Source organism: Antechinus flavipes, chromosome 5 (assembly GCF_016432865.1).
Source record: "Antechinus flavipes isolate AdamAnt ecotype Samford, QLD, Australia chromosome 5, AdamAnt_v2, whole genome shotgun sequence".
NCBI lineage: Eukaryota > Metazoa > Chordata > Mammalia > Dasyuromorphia > Dasyuridae > Antechinus > Antechinus flavipes.
The window spans coordinates 183,785,006-183,805,797 of NC_067402.1; the positions used below are offsets into that span (position 1 = coordinate 183,785,006).

Here is a 20,792-nt window from a genome sequence, read left to right on the forward strand (position 1 = left end):
TTTAGAAATCATTTTATTAATATAATTTTAACATCACCACAATTTTCCCCATGTTTCTCTCCTATCCATCTCAGATAGCCATCTCATATAACAAAGAATATTTTTTAAAAGAGGAAGAAGAAAAAATAACAATTAGCAAAACATTTTAATATACTGCAACAATATAAAAAGATTGAATGTTCTACAACAATGACTTTTGCATGTCTGAGAAATAGTGAGAGGAGGTATCTTTTCATAGCTCTTCTTTAGGGCCTTACATAATCTTTATAATTTTGCAACATTCATTTCTTATTATTTATGGTTGATCTTTCCATTTATATTGTTTTAAACACTATATACATTTTCTTAACTGCTTATTTCACTTTGCATTAATTCCAGTGTGTTCATGCTTTTCCGTATTCATCATATTTGTCATTTCTTGCAGTATAGCAAGATTCGATTATATTCATATAGAATTATTTGCCTAGCCATTCACCAAATGGTGCAGATTTATTTTGCAGATTCCAGTTCTTTGCTAGCACAGAAAGCATGGATGTTTTAGTCACTTTATTTGCGTAATTGAAAATTGTTTTTCAAAATAATTGTACTAATTCACACCTTTATTTTTTGGATATTCCTTGCAGAGGAGAAAGTGCAGAGGAGAAAATTTTATAATCTGAAGAACTATACAAGATCCTTTAAATCAAATGAAAATGTACTGAGTGATGTTGAATGTCATCATATACACATACACAAAAATGAAATTGTATCATAATAGATAGGAAATAACTATTTACTCATGTGGAAGTCATATCATATTACTTGTGTATGCAATAAAACTAATAAAAACAAAGGACAAAGGAGAAGAGGACACTGTGAAGTTATAATAGCATTAAACCGAATTATCCACAAAAACTATTAAAGCTTTGAAAAATTGAAAATGGAAAAGAAAACAACCCAGTGACATTGACCCTGATTATCCCCATTTCTGGCAAGAGTTTACCTGATATAAAACTGACAGCAGAATGAATAGGTAAAAAGAGTCTCTAAATTCCCTTCACCAGCAAACATTTGATTTTCCTGCCAGATGGGGAGAGGTGGGAGCCAAGGGAGGTATTAAAAAAAAATTATGGAAGAGAATGAATGATTTTTTTTTAGTAACATCTTGTAAAAGAACAAAAAACACTGGAAGCAAAATCTACAAAAAGCTTGGCATGAAATGCAAATAAGCTTCAACTTCCCAAGAAGTCAGAGGAATCTGGTAGAAGGAAAACAAATAGACAAAATGTAACAAATTTTCCCGTTTTCCTGTATCAATCTGCTTTCATCATCAGTTGTATCCAAATTAGTATCCTAAAATTTCAGCAACTAGTACATTAACTGAATAGGATAATGTGGGACAAATAGAATGACTAAACAAAAATATATATTGAAATAATCCATACTGGAAATATTACCATCTGATTGGGGAGAAAGGAGTTCTAGAGGGAGACCCTAAGTGTGGATTTTTATGAAAGTAAAAAAAAAAAAGGCATTTTGCAACTCAAGTTCAGAAGGTGGAAAATTGAATATTGAAGTTGAATAGTGCCTCTACTTTCAGCATCCAGAATATACTTTTGGAGTTAGTTATGAGTGTTTCAAATTCCATCTGAAAAAATAGGTATCTGGCTGTGAAGTTGAGTGTCCTTTTCCTCCTCCCTTTCTGTCCAAAAGAGGCAGAAGATGATTCCAAAGCTTATTCTATTATACATACATACATATATACATATATGCATATATATAATATATATACTATTTTCTGTTCAAGTATGATTTTTTTCTGACTAGATAAAATCTACTTAAACCTGTGAAATACCAAAATGAAAACAAGAGAGATGCAAATTTTAATTCAAAGTGTGAAGTTTTTCCCTGGCGATGAGTTTACATCAAATGAAAAAAGAATCTCATGGCTTTAATTTATTATTATTTTTTAAAATCAAAGTTCCAATACAGGGTAATAATGAGCCCCAAGATTTTTCTGCTTTTAAGCTAAAATGAAATCAGTGACAACTGGTCAAAGGGGATGGACTCTATTGAATTATCCTCACTTTTGTTTTCTCCCTGGAAATGCTTAGCTGATGACTGACTAGGCATTGGGTCTGGCTGCATAGGAGGAGAAAAGAGAATGGTTGGGAAAGTCCAGCCTGACTACATTCCAAGAATGGGAGCCATTGAATTGCGAATTGAAGATTTTCCTTTCTCTTCATTATATTCCACCAACATTGACAGATAATATAAAAGCCACATCTTTATATATAAATATTTGTTTTATTGAATTGAATTCTATTACTTACTTCAAATTGCAGAGAAAATTTGTAATCTGAATCTTTGGCCATCTCTTTGATGTAGGTGTCAAAGTCATCCAGCTGAACAGGACTTTGTTAAGCAGGAAGAAAATAATAGAATAGCATGTTGTTAAAATATAGTATTGTGTTTTAAATGAATATTAATAATTAATGAGACATCTCATTCAGTGATCAAGTCTTTCTCTGACCTCTGTCTTTTATTTAACAAATATACAACTTATAATGTTTAACTTTTATGATTAATATGACAATTCATACTCTTAAAATTCAATTCTTAACATTTTTCTTAGTTAATAGTATTTGTCTTTTGACAACCTCTTTAAAGGTAGAAACTTATTTTGCTGAACTAAGAAATTAAAGGAAATCTTTATATTTCCCTTATTGTATCATCTTTGATGTGGTAAAATAAAATAGTGTATCCTTCTACCTTTTTCATTAATTATTGAGACCATTCCATCAGAACTCTAGCAATGCCATTAACTCATTAAAAGTGAAGTATTAGAAACTCAGGCAAAATTGAACTAAGCATTTATTGTTTATGCTTATTATGTATGGAGATATGTAAATATATATGTGATTGCATATATTTGAAAATGTATACAAACATATGAATATTATATAAATGCATGTACTCCCACTTCTTTATTGACTCTTCATTTTGGGACAGAATTATCCTTATTTTCTTAAAGGCATTTGCAACCAAGTGTAAGCTCTGGCAAGTCCTTTACAGAATTGGAAGGTTTCTAATGAATATCATATATTTATTATACATCTCTCATATTATATATATGTATATATTTCATATTTATACATATATGTTTATATGTATCATATGTAATAATAATAGCTAGCATTTATATAGCACTTTAAAGCATTTTATAAACATTATCTCATTTTATTCTCACAAGAATGCTGAAAATAGATGTTATTAGTATCTCCATTTTGAGGCAGAGATAAAGTGACTTTTCTAAGATCAAATGACTAGCAGACCCTATTAAATCTCTGTTCTTCCTGGTTCCCTCAGTCTCACCATTATAACTGGGTCATTTTTTGCTCATGTACTTCTTTGATGGCAATTTCTATATTACTTCACTTACATAATATTTGATAATGTGTCATGACACATTCATGTCTATCATGTTGCTCTCCATCACTCTTTGGGTGAATTTGAATTAGAGTTCTTTGGAGACTAAAGTATTTCATCACTCTTAGTCATTAAATCCAACCAAAATAAAATAATTTTTAAATGGACCTTTCTTTCCTGGAGAAGCTTAAGGTAATTAAAAGAACTTTGCAATTTCTAATAGTCTTTGCAGCCTAATTTATTTCTTCTGTTTAAGCTTAGGTCCCTGTCATGGAGTGTTTTCCATGTTTATCCCAGGTCTACATAATAATAGAAGATATCTAAACAGTTTCAACACTTGATTTTTCCTAAATGGAGAATTAGCTAGGCTCTTTTGAGTGATTAAGACTATCAATCAGTTAGGGCCCTGGAATGTTTTGGCCTGCTCTTGAAAGACCATTGATAAATGGGATTATCTGGAGAAATTTGTCATTTGTGTGAGTCTTTGTTAAACTTTAACTTTGCATTGGATCATCTTCATTATCATGGCAACCATATTGTGGAAGCATAAATATACGTATTGTGTGCCTCTACTGATACTATCTGGGTGGTTCAGTAGATAGATCACTGGGAGGCCCAGAGTCAGAAAGACATGAGTTTAAGTCACACCTCAGATACTACCAATTGTGTGATCCCAGTCAAGTGATTTAGCCTCTATTTGCCTCAGTTTCCTCAACTGTAAAATGGGAATAATAACAACAATTACCTACAATGATGCTATGAAGAAAAAATGACATAACAGGACATACAAAGACTAAATACAAAGAGGTGATTGGGATGGGAGAACTCTGCCAGTAGCTGAGGAAATCAGGAAATACTTCTTGAAGGAGATAATAGAACAACTCTGAAATTATATTCTAAAATCATCAGATTGGCAAAGATGATTAATAAAAAGAAAATGACATTTCTTAAAGAAAATATAGGGTAAAAGGGGGATAGGCATAAAATACTAATAAGGGAGCTGTTCAAAAATTCTGGAAAGTATACCTTAAGAATCATTAAACCATGTATTTCTTTTGATGTGGCAAAGGAATTAGGTCAATGGATGAACTGGAGAAATCCAGTCTCAAAAGAAGTTATCAGGAGACTCTTCAACTACCAAAATTGGTAGCAGAGTCACCAAAGCTTGGAAGAGAAGTAGTGGCTCTAATGAAGAGCCAACCTTAAGTAGAGATCTACTTGACCCAGGAGCTAGACCAGTTGATGAAGGAAGTGATTATAACATTACACCCCAGAAGTAAACTTGGTGGAGACTTCGCAAAAGAAAGAAAAGGATTTCTACAGTCAGGAGTTATGATGTACTCCATGTACTTCCCACTTGTATACATGACCTTCCTGTTTTAAATTTTAGTCCACTCTTCTCAGAGACTGAAGAGGTGCAGAAGCAAGAATATGGACTAGTTTGGGGATGTTTCTCTTCTTCCTCCTCCTCCTTCTTCTCATCTTTCTACTCTGCTCCCTCTCCTCTTCCTCCTCATTTCCTCTTTACTTTCTCTTCACTTCCTCCTCCTCCTCTCCTCCTCCTCCTCCTCCTCCTCCTCCTCCTCATTCTCCTCCTCCTCCTTCTCTTCCTCCTCCTCCTCTTCCTCCTTCCTCTTCTTTTTTGCTGAAGCAACTGGGGTTAAGTAATTTGCCCAGGGTCACACAGCAATGAAGTAGTAAGTGTCTGAGACCGGATTTTGAACTCAGATTCTCCTAACTTCAGAGCTAGTGTTCTATCCACTGCACCACTAACTGCTTCTGTGACTTCTTTTCTTGCTATACTTTCTAAGTGAATATTGCTTTGTAAAAGCTAACTGATATCACCTGGTTAATATATTGGAGGGTGAATCACACTGGAGGAAGACTTGTGACTGATTGTATTAAAAATCCTAACTATTTAAGGTTATTCCTAGAACTCCAAAGACAAAAATAATCACCTGCATTCTAGGGATTCACCTGGTAATATAAATAAGTTGAATAGCTATGTTAACAAAGTCATATCAAAGGCATTTAGAAATAAAATTGGAAGAAAAATCCTCCCCAAACATTGACTGATTCTTGATGTCTCATTGAGTTATTCACATTCCATTTTTAAATTGCATAAAATATGTAAATATTTTATAATGAACTGTTTTTACTCTCAAGGATAGTGAAACCATCACATCATAGGCTTTTGTATGCTTATTATAGAGAAGGAGAGAGGTAGCCTTGAAGGGAACAATAAAAACCAGACCAAGTTTTCAGAGTAAAGATCTGTACTGGAGATAACACAATTTTGAGGGTTCTTGGAGATCAATTCTCAAGTTTTCTAAGGGAGATAGAAAGATATCAAAGAAATGAGGGGAGATCGTTATCTTTATCACTACCCATAAAAGGAGACCATGGAAATATCAATTTCTACTGTCTGCTTTTCTAGCTAAGTAATTTTTTTTTTATTAAAAGAGTCTGTAAAAAATATTTAGGAAAATCTTGATGAAGATATTGGAGAATAATTGAGTTAACCATTACAAATTGGCTGAAAGATGCAGAGAATACAAGATTTCCTTGTGCTTATTGTTTGTTGACTACAAAAGCGTTTGATTTGGAATCTTAATTTTAACTTTGAGAAAGATTTAATTAATGAGAAAAGTATTATATAAAAATAATATTAATTCTAAGAATGCTAATACTATTAATTTTTATCTATTCAATGAATTATTTCTATTTTATATCATCCATTCCCTACTTACCTCCAGTGGGAGTGGGAAATTCCCATATTTGCTATTATCTTTTTTGCCTACAATTAGTAATGATACAATATTCTACCAGAGATAAATATCAAGAATGAATTGTTTGCATAAATGCCCCATTTTTTATTTAAAACAATTTTTAATCTTAATGAAGGAAAAGCCTGAAGGGAATGGGTAAGTGTTAATTTTTAATGATTATAATCTTTCTTCTGCTAACTGTTCCTATATAGCTGAAATACATTTAACTTAGAAAAATCATTTTTTGCTATTTATTTATTGACATTATCTGAGATTGTACTTCCAAAAGCATTTATTATATGCCAAATGTAGTAAAAGGTCTGAATTAAAAATGCAAGCTGACAAAACAGAGTATTGCTTATAATACATAATTTTTTTTTTATTTCAGAGGCAGATTTTGAACCCAACTCTTATTAACAATAATGTAAGACACATAGCTTCTTGGCTTAGTTTTATTCATTTTCGATCAACAGACTTATTGTTTATTATAGGAGATATTTGTTTTCCAAATATCACCCTGGTTTTATGCAAGCAGAGTTTTTGGTAATTAAGTGAAAGTCAATCCATTCACACAGATATATTTAAATAAGTCATCAAGAGAAAAAAAAAACTTACTTGGTCAATTTTCTCTTCTTTAGTCCATTTTTACTCCTGTAAATAATAATGAAAATAACAACAACAAAAAAAGATTAAAACAAATTTATCTGGGGAAAATAGCTGATTAATATAATGACTTGAATCACAGAGATTTGTTGCTTAATTACACAAAAGTATTAAATTTTCATTGAAACTAATTCATTTTACTTCTTTCTTAAAAGTGAGAAAATGACTGTGATAATCTGGAATGTTTGGTTAAAAATCTTTTAAATTTTGATTACTGAGAATATGCCTATATTTTAGGTTTCCTTATATTTTCAGATTGCATTTACTCCAATTTTATAATAATATAACTAATTTCTAAGGAATAAGTAGAAGGTAATTAATGTATTTGGTAAATATAACAGTATAATCTGCTTCCAAAACTACCCTGGCACTTCCTGGTACAGTAAAGGACAAAAGCTTGGAATCCTGTACTGTGCTAGAAATAGAAATATCTTAGTGCAGTTTTAAATTATTTGAGCTTATGGAAAGATAAATATGCCCCAAAAGGTTTAGTGCATTTTAAAACTATATTTTAGGGACACTGTATTTACCTTGCCTTTAATAAAAAATTTTGACTAGGGTTTATAACTTAATTGTGAGTGTATATGTATGTGTCTGATATGAAGAACACTGCCATGCTGAAACTAATATATATACATATATATAACATATTAAAATTGCATCTATATGTGTATAAATGTATCTATAAGTACATAGATATGTATACTTATTGATATGTGAAATATATATCATAGTATATAATACATATAAATACACATATACATAGACATACTTAATTTGTTATATGTGTGTATGTGTGTAAGTATGTGTGTGTATTCATCTTGATATTGATCTTCCCCATAAGAAGAATACTATTTTGAACATTCAAGTTATATACTTTTTCTTTTTTGACATGTTTGTAGGCATAAAGATATGTTATTTATGAATGCTATTTTTGATTTTCCTGGGTTAAAAATAAATAGTAACACAGATATTAACCAGTAATTAAATTGTATTAATTTAATTTTCAAAAACAGAACAGAATAATGCCCTTAAAATTTAAAAAAACACTGGTTCATGATCTATTGGTATGAAGTACTTGAGAAGCTGTGAAACAGTAGAAAGAACTATTCTAGGCACAAGGAAATACAAAGACAAGAATAAAATATTTCTTGTCCTCAGGGAACTTAGATTCTAAAATGGGAGATAACACATAGTAAGTATATGAATAATGCAGACATAATAAACAACAAATTTTTAACATTTTTAGAGGTGGTGAATTGGAATCTGGATAGATGAGGAAATGTTTTTGTGTAAAATGTGGAGCTAAAGCAGAATTTTGAAAGAATCAAGGAATTCTAAGAGGCAGAGAAGAATATGGGAGTATGTTATTTCAGGCATGGGAGACAGTCACAGAAAAGGTACAGAGATGGAAAATAGTGTATAAGGAGAAGCAAGAAGGCAATTTTGGCTCAATTGTAAAGTAAGTAAAGTAAGAAAAGGGGAACAAAGAAATAGGAATCAGGAGACCTGAGTTCAAGTCCCAGTTCTACCTCTATCTCAATGAATGACACTAGACAACTCATTTGACCTACATTACTGCTGTTTCTTTTATAAAATGAGGCTGTTGGAATAGTTGCCCTTCCCTTCAAGATTAAGCAACCTACTTTAAAGCAAAATTTAATATATATTAATATCAAATTGGCCTTTCCATCTTTTTAATAAAAACATTCAGAATGTAAAGTGCCTTGGATAGGAGTGAAAATATTTGATCTCTAGTCCCAGCTCTACCACTACTTCACTATGTGACCATGGGCAAGTAGTGAGCATCTTAAAACATATCACTTTCCTGTTGGGTGAAATGGAAGAGTTAGATTAAATTATTTCTACAGTCTTTTACATCATGACAGTTTTATGATTCCATGAGAATATAGGAAAATAAACTATTTGATGTTGGTATATGAGACCAAAGTTTATTAGATCATCAGTTATGTTAAGGTCAGAAACACCAGTTTAAATTCCATTTGCAATCATCAGCAGATATACTGCTGAATGATCAAAACAAAAAAATTAAGATGCCCTTACTAAATGAATATTTTCTTTTTGGTGTTTCATCAAATGATGTATTTAATACAACAACAAGTCAAAGGGGAGGGAAATATTTGTAAGAAGAGAGGAAAATTAAGAAAATAGAAGGGAAGGATGACACATAGGGTAGGGGCAGGCACTCTTGTGTCTTTGGAAATTTTTGTTTCCTGCCTTATTTCTAGGTGGAATGCCAATCATGCTGTGGTATTCTTGTTTTTATCACTTCCTTTTCTTCATCCATCATGCTCCCACTAAAGTGGAAGTATCCTGTTTTTACATATTACATATTAAGACATTTTTGACTCTCTTGAATCTAACATAGTTTCTAACTTAGGCTTTAAGGGTCTGTTTTAAATACATTTAAGAGTTTAGCAAAATATTAGCCTCAGGCAAGACTGGCTAGGATGGGATTGGGTTGAACAAGGACTAAGAAGTGATTTATTTGGTTTCTTTTTTAGAACATTTCCTTTCAACATTTCTTTTTCATTTTTTCCCTCGGGAAAGTTTTAAAAACTGAAAGTAGATAACATTTCTGGAAACTATATAAACTGCTATCATAGATTATTACTAGGTATAAGAACTATAAAGATTTCCTACCTAAATCAGAACTCTTATTGATTCTTGGGGCAAAAGAATAGAAGATGGAGAAGAAAATAAATCTATTTCTGAAACTGAGATGACAACATGAATGCATTCAACAATGAAAATTTAATCTGCAACTACTATTCAAAAATTAACTAGATACTTGAGTTTTGGAGGAGGCAGATCCAGGTTTTGTTTCTGCATTGTAGATATGGCCCGAACCAATTTTCATCTCAATCTACATTATATACTTGTATTTCAGTTATCTCATCATCAGTGGCATGTGTAGTTCTATAATTTGTTCAGGACTAATTTGAAATATTTTGTTTGATTCATCCTGAATTTATAGAAGAGCCAATTTTTAGATGCTGGGTTATGACAGATAAGATGGGGAGATTACAAAGCATCATCATGAGAATGTCCTACTTGCTCATGGCTTTATGAATTGTAATGCTAATGCAAAACTGATATTGTAAACTGAATCCATTAGAAAGTTATTTCTAGTAATTTTAAGTTGATTGTCTTGTAAAAAAAAAAGAAAAACAATATAATGTATATTAAAGTGATAGGAGGGAGAGGGATTGGATTTCACTTCACTGATATAGGGATCTACCTCTATCAATCCAATTCAGAATTTTCTCTGTAACTATAATCTAGACCAGTAGTTCCTTAGGGTACATGAACCTCAAGAAGTTTGTGCTAATAATTTTTAACACTGTGCCTGAAGCAGTAAATAAACATAGAATTCTATGGATAGTATATTAAATTACCCTGGAGGTCCACAACACATTTTTGTAGTTGAAAGGAATTTGCAGAACAAAAAAAAAAAGTTGGGAATTACTTACTGTATTAGTTATTTAAAGCATGAAATGATTAAATGATTTGCCCAGGTCACATAGAAAGTATGTGGCAATATGTGTCCTTTCCTTTTACTCTCTTTAATTTAAAATATATACTTTTAAATTTGATGGTACAAAACAAACATTTCCACAACATAGTAAAATAAAAAAGATGATTGCAAATGAAACTTCAAATTTGTTAAGTACAACTTTTCATTCCTTTTAAATATATAATAAATGTATCATGTAAATTTCTTTTTTCCTTTTTTTCTTCCCTTTCCTCCTACCCTTGAGATAACTGCCATTAGACACAAATATGTATATATTATAATTGTGTACAATCATTATATTCATACTTCTATTTTTCAGTTCTTTCTGTGGATGCAGATAGCATCTCCTTCTTAGGTCCTTTGTAATTAATTTGGATATATATAAAAGTAGAAATGAGTCAGTTCTTTAAAATTGTTCTACTTTTTTCTTAGCTCTCTGTATTCTGGTTTTGAACTTCATCATTCTCTCCAAAGTTACTAAAGATTTCCTAACTTTCTAATAGCCTTTTGCATTTTGCAATTATATTATTCACCATCTTTTCCTTTAAGATACTTTTTTCTTTTCTGAGTTTTATCAAACTGTTCTCTCTTGGTCATCCTTGCTCCTTTGCTAAATCTTTATCCAAGTCACATTTGTTGATCATGAGGGGATAGGTGTCTCACAGGATTCTGTCCTGGGTCTTCTTCCTCTATATTATTTCACATGGTGATCTTGGCAGCTCTCATGGATTTAATTATCATCTCTAATTAGATGATTCTCAATTCTACTTTCTAGCTCTAACCTCTCTCTAGTCTTGACTTTTTAAATTGCCTAATAGACATCTTGAACTGAATGTTTCATAGGCATTTAAAATTCAATATCCCCAACCTAAATTCATTTCCCCAAAGCCCTCCAATCTTTTCCAAACTATAAGAGTACCACTATCCTTCTAGTCATCTAGACTCACCACATGAGTGCCATTTGTGACTTCACTGTGTCCCACTTCTTCATATCCAATCTGTTGTTGAATCCTGTGGATTTTACTTTTGCAACATCTCTTTCATATGTTCCTTTCCTCATCGACACTCCTACACCTAGTTTGGACATACCTTCATCACTCCATCCTGAACCAGTAGCCTACTGATTAATCCACCTACCTCAAGTTTCTCCCTAATTCAGCTCATCCTCCAGATGGCTATCAAAGTGATATTCCTAAAGCACAAGTCTGACTGTGTCCTTCCTTCACCGAGACAAATAGGGTCAGTGACTCCCTAATGTCTCCAGAATCAAAGATAATGTTTTCTATTTTTCTTAAGATCTTCATGTTCTTGTCTAATTTTACTTCTCCACTCTTCTTACTCTTTACTTTCTGCCACATGTGATCCAGAAATCTAACTCTCCCTTCTGCTCCTTGAACAAGATATACCACCTCCCATCTCTGACCCTTTTCATGCCCTCTCTCACTCCTGGTTTCTGCCCTTCCTCACTCACTTCTGTCTCCTGGCTTCCTTCAACCCTCAACTAAAACTTTACTTTCTACAGCAATGTTTTTCTAGCCTCCCTTAATACTAATGCCTTCCTTTTGTTATTGCCTAAAATTTACCTTGAACATTTTTCTTTTTGCATGTTGTTTTCTAATTAGATTGTGAGCTCTTTGATGTCAGCAATAGTTTTCGACTTTCTGTGTGTCCCCAGTGCTCAGTACAGCATCTGTTTATTGACTTGATTTGAGGCTAAACTTGAATCCAAGTATTCCTACTTCCAAGACTATTTCCCTATTATTCCACACTGTGATGATAAAAATGCTAATTTGGAATGATTATCTAGACACAGTGAATTTTCCAAACAACCTATCTAAAAAAAGTTATCAAATAGCAAAAATATACAGAATGAAGAATTTCTTTTCAGTATCTTGCTTTTCGTTTGATACTAGGGAAAATTTTTCCAAATATCAAATTGAATGAATTAAATTGCTCAAAATGCATTTATAAATCTCAATGAAAGTGGGAAATCCATACAACCAGCCAAATGGAAATTTATCTCCAAGAAAAATTATAAAGGTATGAAGTACATTGAAGTTTCAGTGAAATATTTTAATGGATTCCCAAAATAAATGTTACATAGATTATAATGAGATGAAACACTTTAAATAATCTCAAATGAAATCAATCTATGATTCCTAAAATAGAATGAAACACAAATTCATTTGAAGCAAAGACAGCATTATAAACTGTGTTGTTTCTTGCTGAAAATGTCAAATGACCAAATGAATAATTCACCACACTGTGGGTATTAGAAAAGAGTCTAGACCCTACTGGAATTAATATGTACTTTAAATAAGAAATAAAATCTGAGATAACTGATATAAGAACTTCTGGTAGAACATATTCTTTTGATTAACATAATTGGGCAATGGTACTCTACAATGCTGTTGCTCCCTACCCCCCTCCCTTGGCCCCTAAAAAAGAAAAAACTCAGCCAACACGGAGAGAGATTTTCTTGAGTTCAATACAAAACACAGAAGGCAGCATAGGGATTTACTTGAAAACCTATAGAGTACAAAGTCCTTTGCAAGAAGTGAATAATTTATACAGGAGGATGGAGGGGATGTTAGAAAAATGAAGCTATGATAAATCTAAAACATTGTGATGGGAAGTGAAGTTAGATAATGCATGGAGATGGGCAAACTGAAAGGCTTAACAACAAGTATTCAACAAATGGAAATAACATGAATTAAAAATAGAATCCTTATAAAGGATAGGAAAAAAGTGACCTGAAGAAAGGACATTTGAAAGGCTTCCCAGTCTTAAGCAGGAGCTTTAAGGCAGGGACTATGTCTCACTCTTTTGTATCCCCTATAATAGCTACTACAAGTCTGGGTTGACACTAAATGTTCAATATAAATTTAATAGTTGACTGAAATGTATAAAAGTCAGAAAGTTGTATTTCTGCTCTTTGAAATAACCTTATTAGTTGAAAAGTTAAAAAAATTTTATCTTAGGATTTAACCTGATTGTGATTGTCAGATATTCAATTAGAGACCAAAGGTATCTAATAAAAATAAAAACCATGAAAATTCATGTTCACAAATCTGGAGTATAAAAATAAATTGAGGAGGCTTTGATGTGAATTAGAAAGTGAAATGGAAAGAAATTTAGTACTGGTAATTTTTTTATTGGGATTTTTAAGAAGAAATGAATTATTTAATGATCAATAATTGAAAATGGTTAGATGATAGCATTAATAAATATTAAGATAGGCAACATATTAAGAGTAGCACATTTTGTGCAACTATAAACAAACTATATACCTGACCACAGGGGAAGAATTAAATGAACTGTAGTATATAAATGTAATGAAATATTACTATATCATAAAAACAAAAAATATGAAAAATTCATGGAAATGTGGAAAACACACAGTGAAATAAGCAGAATTAGGAAGAATATATATATGTATACATATGTATATATATGTTTTTATAAATATATAATATATGATATATAAATATAAAATATTTATACTTATATATTATAAACAAATTATATATGTATGTAATATATAATGAGTATAACATATTAATGTAAAGAACACAAAACAAATAAATTGAAGAGGGTGTAATTATAATGACCAAACAGTCCTAGAAATGATAAGAAAAATATATATCTTCAATGTGGTAATATACATAGAATTTTCAAAATAGTATTTTAAGAGGATAACAATCAGTAAGTAGATTACTTCATAAAAATGTAATAAGCTATTTGATGATAACTTCAAGATAGCAAGAGATTAATAAAGTAGCTCTGGCATTAATAATTATAAATTAAATACACACACATAATTTAGTAGCTATAATTACCACTTAAATTTTATGTTCAAGGCTCATTCAGGTTCTCATCTAATCATTGCATTCAAGCCCCTCTTTTTTGCAGTCCTGAGGATCATTGGTTACTATGTTTTAAAAATTAATTCATGAAATAAGATGCCCCACTATTCTTTCTTTATTCACCATAATAATTAGCAAACCTTATTTCTAGGAAGTTCTTTATATATTTCTTATGTTGCAAGCCAATTTTAAAATTCTTCTTGTTGCACCCACACTGTTCTCAGAGGAGCTAGACATATCTTGTCATAATCCTCTGCATAATTAGTCCCCTTTGTCCTTCCTCCAATAAATTAAATAATCTCAATTCATTTCATCTCCTTCCCTACACTTGGATCTCTTTCTTAGTCTTTTAATTATTTCTATTCTTTTTTTTTTGTATTATTCCAAATTACTTAGACCTTTAGATAGCTATGCCTTATCACTGTAGCTCCCAAACTATATACATTATTATTCAAGAGCAAAAATATTGTAAACATTGATTCCGGGAGGCTGATATTCCACTGTTTAGCCTTAAAAGTCTTTCACAATATTGCTTTACAATATCTTTCCAGGCTGACTATAGCTTTCTCCCCATCATTCACCCAAATTGTTCTGTTGACTGTTCTCTAGGAATGGCATTCCATATTTTCTCTCCCTGCCTTTGCAAAGGCTGTTCCCCATTCCTGGAATATTCTCTCACTATCCCTCTTGGAATCCCTACCTCCTTCAAGTCTCAACTACCTCATTCTAGATGTTCTTCCTAATTCCTCTGGTTGTTGATGGCCCATTTGGACATTTTTTTCCTTTTTCTTTTGCATATCTTTTATCTACTTATCCATATTAGTATTGTGTTCTCCCAGTAGCACATAAGTTGTTGTTGTTTTGTTTTGGTTTTTTTTTAAGAATAGGCTATTGTATGTGTGTGCACGTGTGTGTATGTGTGTGTGTGTATTTGTGTTGTATCCACGGTGGTACATACTAGGCATATAATAAATGCTTGTTGAATTGAATATTTCAACCAAATCCTTTCTCTTTTCTCATTTGTCCCATGGGGAATTTGCACAAACTATAACTGGAGCAGTCTTCCTGATTGCCATTTTTGATATCCCTCACTCCAATGAAAGGCTCTAAATTCCATTTCTTTCTTTTTTCCTTTCCATCCCAAGCCAGCAAAAGTGACCTTACTTTTCTCAAGTTGTTGGTAGCACTTTGCTGTTGCCTTAATAATAATTAGTCCTTTCTTGATGTAAGATTATAAACACTTGTAGGTTCTGAGAACAGGCCCATATTGAGTAAAACTTTGAATTCTCCAGGAATGACATAGTATTTTGAAAACAGTAAGTAATTAATAGATGTTTAGTGAGTTGAATTGAATTAAGGAGAGTATGTATAAAGTATTCTGATTTTACTACAATACATGAGCGTATAATTGATTTTTTTCTGTGATGGACCACAGTCTTCTGATGGACCAAAAATCAGGAAAAAAGGGAAACATTTACAAAGATGAAAGGCATGTGGTAAGACATGAAATGAGTGGGTCAGAGGTTAAAAGAAAAAATCATAAAAAAAACTTTGAAAAACAGAAATATAAATGATAAAATGACAGCATTTTAGCCCCATAGAGTGTCTTAATTCCTTTTTTAGTTCATGGAAAAGTATTTTAGATACTTTCAGCAAATTAGATAAATTTTACAACCTCTTTTATTTATTAAGAAGATAACATTATTCAAACATTGCACAAGGAAAACAGTAAAAACATCACTTACCAGGGGTTAATATAAAATGCCAAAAGATAATCAGTCCAAAGACATGAGGGTAGCAGAGTTAGGAAAGCAAATATACTCCTACGCCTGTGAGCATTAATAGATAATAGATGTGGAAATGAAAAAGCAAGATGTTAGTAATGTAAACATAAAACAGAGATCAGTTATCTAATAAACATATTCAAATGATAGATAATTGTATTATTAGAATTAAAGATCATCCTATGAAATTTCAGATATAAAGGTTTATTTATTAACTGACAGATAGATAACTATGCATTATCTTGTGGTCACTAGGTAGATTTTGTGATAATTAGCATGTTTCATGATGATTCATGTTATGTTTAGAGAATTAATGCTCTTATATTTTCCTTGGGCCTTGAAAATTGCCTTCTCAAAAGACTGATACTAGAATGAACTTCTATGTTGTCAGAGACTGTCTTAGCTAAATTTTATCCTTCACCTGGGAAAATATAGTGTACTTTGTTTAATACATTTTATTAAATGAATGATTGAATAATGGAATGCACCATCTTTTTTTTAAGATATAAGCAAGCTACCAAGGTTACCTCCCTGGCAACCACTCTGAACAAAGATCGGAGGTTTTGTTACTAAGAAGGATACACAATAAAGAGAGACTGAGAGTTCTTCCAGTTTCACCTAGCTCCTTTATCCTTATTCTAAGGTTTTTTTGCATGTCATCCAAAAGGATGAAAATCAAAGGGAACTTTAATGCCCTGAATCCATACTGATCCTTGGAGGTTTTGTTGGGTAGAGTCTCTGAAATGTTTTTAGGAAAATGTCTTAACAGGAATTTGAAAGAAAATAAAGGGAATTTTCTAAGTTGTAAGGATAAGCATCTTGACCTGGATGTCTGTTGCCTTTTTTCCAGATGTTTGGATGAGTCTAGCTGTCACGGCCTTAGGCTATATGAGTTATAAAAGATCTTGCTCCTTCCTTCTAAGGGAAGAGGCTTCCTACCAACTGCACTACAGAAGATTGTAGCAGAAAGGACTTTGAAGAGACTGTGTAGCCAAAGACCGGCAGATGGTAGCAGAGAGCAGCACAGCGAACACCTCAGCTACGGAACGATAGAAATGTCCAGCAGAGATAAAATGTGACATGCAGTAGAGAGCAACAAAGACACTGTTACATCCAGCAAGGAAGAGCAGAGAGGATGAGATAAACTAAGGGCATTCCAGCTTCAACTGACATATTGTTAAGTTTTCAGAGTGAACATTTATACCTTGTGGATCACCAAACACTACAAATCAGAATGATCCATTGCCTTATTAACTCTATACTTAAAAAATAATGAAAAATGGTAATAATGCAGATTGAACTTAAAATATGATATGCATATTTTTCAGATAGCCAGCTGTTAAAACATTTACACTCTCCAAAATTTGTCATCCTACAAGAGGAAATCAATTCTGTAACTCATATTTCTTCAGTCATTTCTCAACTCTTCATCTTGTCCCATGCTGGGTATATACATTGTCTTTTCAACTTTGTGTGCGTGTGTGAACACACGTGTGTGTGTGTGTGTGTGTGTGCATGCGCGCGCATTGTGGGAGTGTGGTCTCATTAGATTGTGAACTTCTTAAGAGCTGAGATTGCCATGCCTTTTTTTTGTATTCCCAGCACTTAGCATAGCACCTAATACATAGTAATACTTAATAAATGTTTATTGATTCTGATTTGCAAACATGCCTCTGAGCCAGAGACTACACAATGTGCAACTGGGAGTGCAAGATGACATCATCAGAGGTTATCAGTGTCTCTTCAAGGTCAAAACTATGAATTTCCCCAGAAGTGCACGTAGCCTGCATTTGTATTTCCTTTGAGTATTCCACTTTGTTTGTGAATATATATTCTTCTTCATGCCTGTATATTAAGAGTTACCTATGTATTCCCCCCTCCACTTCCAATCTCTGTGATAACCATGAAGACATATACCCCTATGAGCATTAGAGAGTATCTTCTTATCAGTTTTTTTGCCATGCCTTTTGATAAAAATCCTTTCCTTTGAGTGAGTGTGTCCTTCGTAGTTAAGAAAATGTTTTAGGTCACTTTTCTAATAAACTACACTATTTCAAATCCAACTACATGGAAGAAGTTTGTTTTCAAATTCTTTCTGAAAGGTCCTGGAAGATAGGGAGTAAGGAGGGTAAATTCTATGTTGCTTTAGTTGTCCTTTGTGTCCATTTTGTTATATATGTAGATCATGTTTTGTACATAGGCCTGGAGACTCCAATTTATGAGTATCGATTAAGGAGCAAGAAAAAACAACAATTAAAAAAAAAACACCCACATGTAGAAGATAGAACAACTTTACTAGGATCTGACTAATTGATATTATATGACATGTTATCTTTGTAAAAAAGTATTAAATGAAGGAAGTTCCTTCCACTAAAATAAATTTAAAACCACTTTACTTTGCTGGTTTTGATCTTTTTTGGGGGGAAAGAAGTAAATGTAAACGTTTCTATCCTAATACTGGTAGATTTTTTTTTAAGCCAAGTGTCCCCTCAAAGAGCTATTTATTATGTTATTATGAGATTCATATAAAAGGATAAAATGTTTGGCTATAGTTGCATTTGTGACTACTTAGCACTGCTTAGTGAAATTATGATAAAGTTTGAATGACACCCAGATTATGGGCTTTGTTTCTGAATGGACCAGTTTAACTGCTCTTTTTATTAGTAGATAGTAGAGCTATCTACTTTGATCAATCCCTAATCATAAGGGGGACAAAGAAAAAGAAGGTGGGAGAAATCACAAAATTCTAAAGTGTATGCCCTCCATTCTCATTATAGTTATTTTCTGGGTAAATGAATTAAAAATTGTTGTAAGATTCTACATTATCTCACTTGCAAGAATTGCCAGCCTTCCATTTCAGCACAGCAAAATAATCAAAGATGCTAACAAAATTTGATGACATACGGTAACTCAATGTATCTCATTGTCTTACTTAGAAGGAAAGTAATTTATTTCTGTGAAGATCAATTTTTTTTTAAAAAGAGATCCCTTTTATTTTAAGAAAAACTATTTAATACAATGAATGTTCCATTTATCTAGTTATTTAGTATAGGATTCTATCATATCTGGAGCTAATTTTTAAATATATACTTTGCATAACTGATTACTCAGATGCTCAGAATAATATAAAATAAGTGGTTTATTTTGTAATAAATTGGCAGTTCTGCCAACTTTGTCAATTAGCTTGTCTTCTAAATTTTCTTTTACTATACTTGTTCTAATGTACTTTCAATCCATTGAAATACTTATCATAACTTAAGTATCTGGCTCTCTTGCCCATTTTAACATAATGAGAAAAAAAAAGGCAATGGGGGATTAGGGTAAGGGTGGGGTGTAGCAAAAAAGAAGTAGGAAGGTAGCAGGGGCTGCCAAAAGCCCTAAGGAGGTCATATATTTTTTCTAAGATTGTTTGCAAATGGAAGGAGAATTAAAATTTCAGAACAAGTTTTCCTAAATTCACTCCTATATAGTGGTTTCAGAGATGGGGGAGATATGAAGTTTGAGTTCAAATCTGCTTTCCCATACTTATTAACTATCTGACCCTTTATGATTAGGTAGTGACTCTGGAGGAAGGAGCAAAATGTCACTGCATACATTGACAGATTCTTGGAGAAGGTTGGTGAGGTTTGAAGTAGGAAAACTCAAATAATCTTGGTTGTTTTGGAAAGTAATCAATTTTGCTTCCTTAGGGATTTTGTTGTTTACTCTTTAATTTCTCTGATAGTAGCATCTCTGAATGGATTAGCTTTCAGTTATCTTGGATTGGAAATGAGTCTTCCACCCTTTCTAAGACCTCAGAACAGAAGCTGCAGGTTTACTTGAGTCAAGATCATTTGGAAGAAAAAATTGAATGGCAGCTTCCTTGCCATGAGTATAGCAGGCCAAGAGATTCTTCTGACATGTAAAGAGATGCTTCTGGGGAATATGACTTTCAGGTTCAATACTCTATAAAGAATGATAAGCCTTCCTAGAAAAGAAAGTTCAGGAACCAATAGCTCACCCCTTTGGACAGAATCATGAAGGAACTGTATAATGGTAAAACCCTGGAGAAGTTCAGTGAAAAGACAAGAGTAGGGATGACTGGAATGACTAATTAGCAATTCATCTGAAGTCCAGGAAAGAAGAATGACTAAAATCAAGGACAAAAATTGTTATACATATTATATTATACTGGGGTGAAACATAAAGGACTTTTCTGATATACAGGGACCGACTGAGGAAAAGGTGGTGACCTAGTATAGTAAGCAATGAAAAGCCTTTGCTGGACTAGAATAGATAAAATCATCTTTCCTCTTTCAGGGAGGGATGATACAATTAAAACAACCAGAAAGACAAAGCAGTTGATTCATGGATACATCAAGGTGAGAGGTGTAAATGATGAGAATCCTGGATTCTCTCCCACTCTGAAACTTCTTGTAAACAATGTATAAAAGTCAGAAAAATCAAAACCTCTAAGTTGTTTTCCCTAAAGTGGTATCTATATAATAATTCTCATGGAAATTTTGAAGGATAGTTACGTTTGTTAGTTTTAATGATTTTATTTTTCAGGATCATATGAAAGCCTTGTAAAAGGACTTAGAAACCTAAAAGAAAGGAGAGAGAAAGAAAAGGGAGAAAGAGAAAGCCAGAACTTTTTCTCTGTGGAATAGCAGCGCAGTTCTGAGGCTCTGGGGTACTATAATGGTTGGTGAAACACTGTGTTTAGGGAGCTTAAGGTGTTGGATTGAGAGTACAACAAATGTGTGGAGATTATTGTTTTGTATAA

At 32.4% G+C, this 20,792-nt stretch overlaps 1 protein-coding gene across 1 annotated transcript in view; it reads right to left on the reverse strand.

Annotated features, from left to right (window-relative positions):
• PTPRO (protein tyrosine phosphatase receptor type O) overlaps positions 1–20,792 on the reverse strand; it is a 112,040-nt gene that overhangs the window by 25,240 nt on the left and 66,008 nt on the right. The window contains exons 17-19 of the mRNA XM_051962428.1: positions 15,989–16,072; positions 6,792–6,827; positions 2,313–2,394 (exon numbers count right to left, since the gene is read on the reverse strand). Coding sequence (XP_051818388.1) covers positions 2,313–2,394; positions 6,792–6,827; positions 15,989–16,072 — 202 coding nt within the window. The remainder of the gene's footprint in view (positions 1–2,312; positions 2,395–6,791; positions 6,828–15,988; positions 16,073–20,792) is intronic.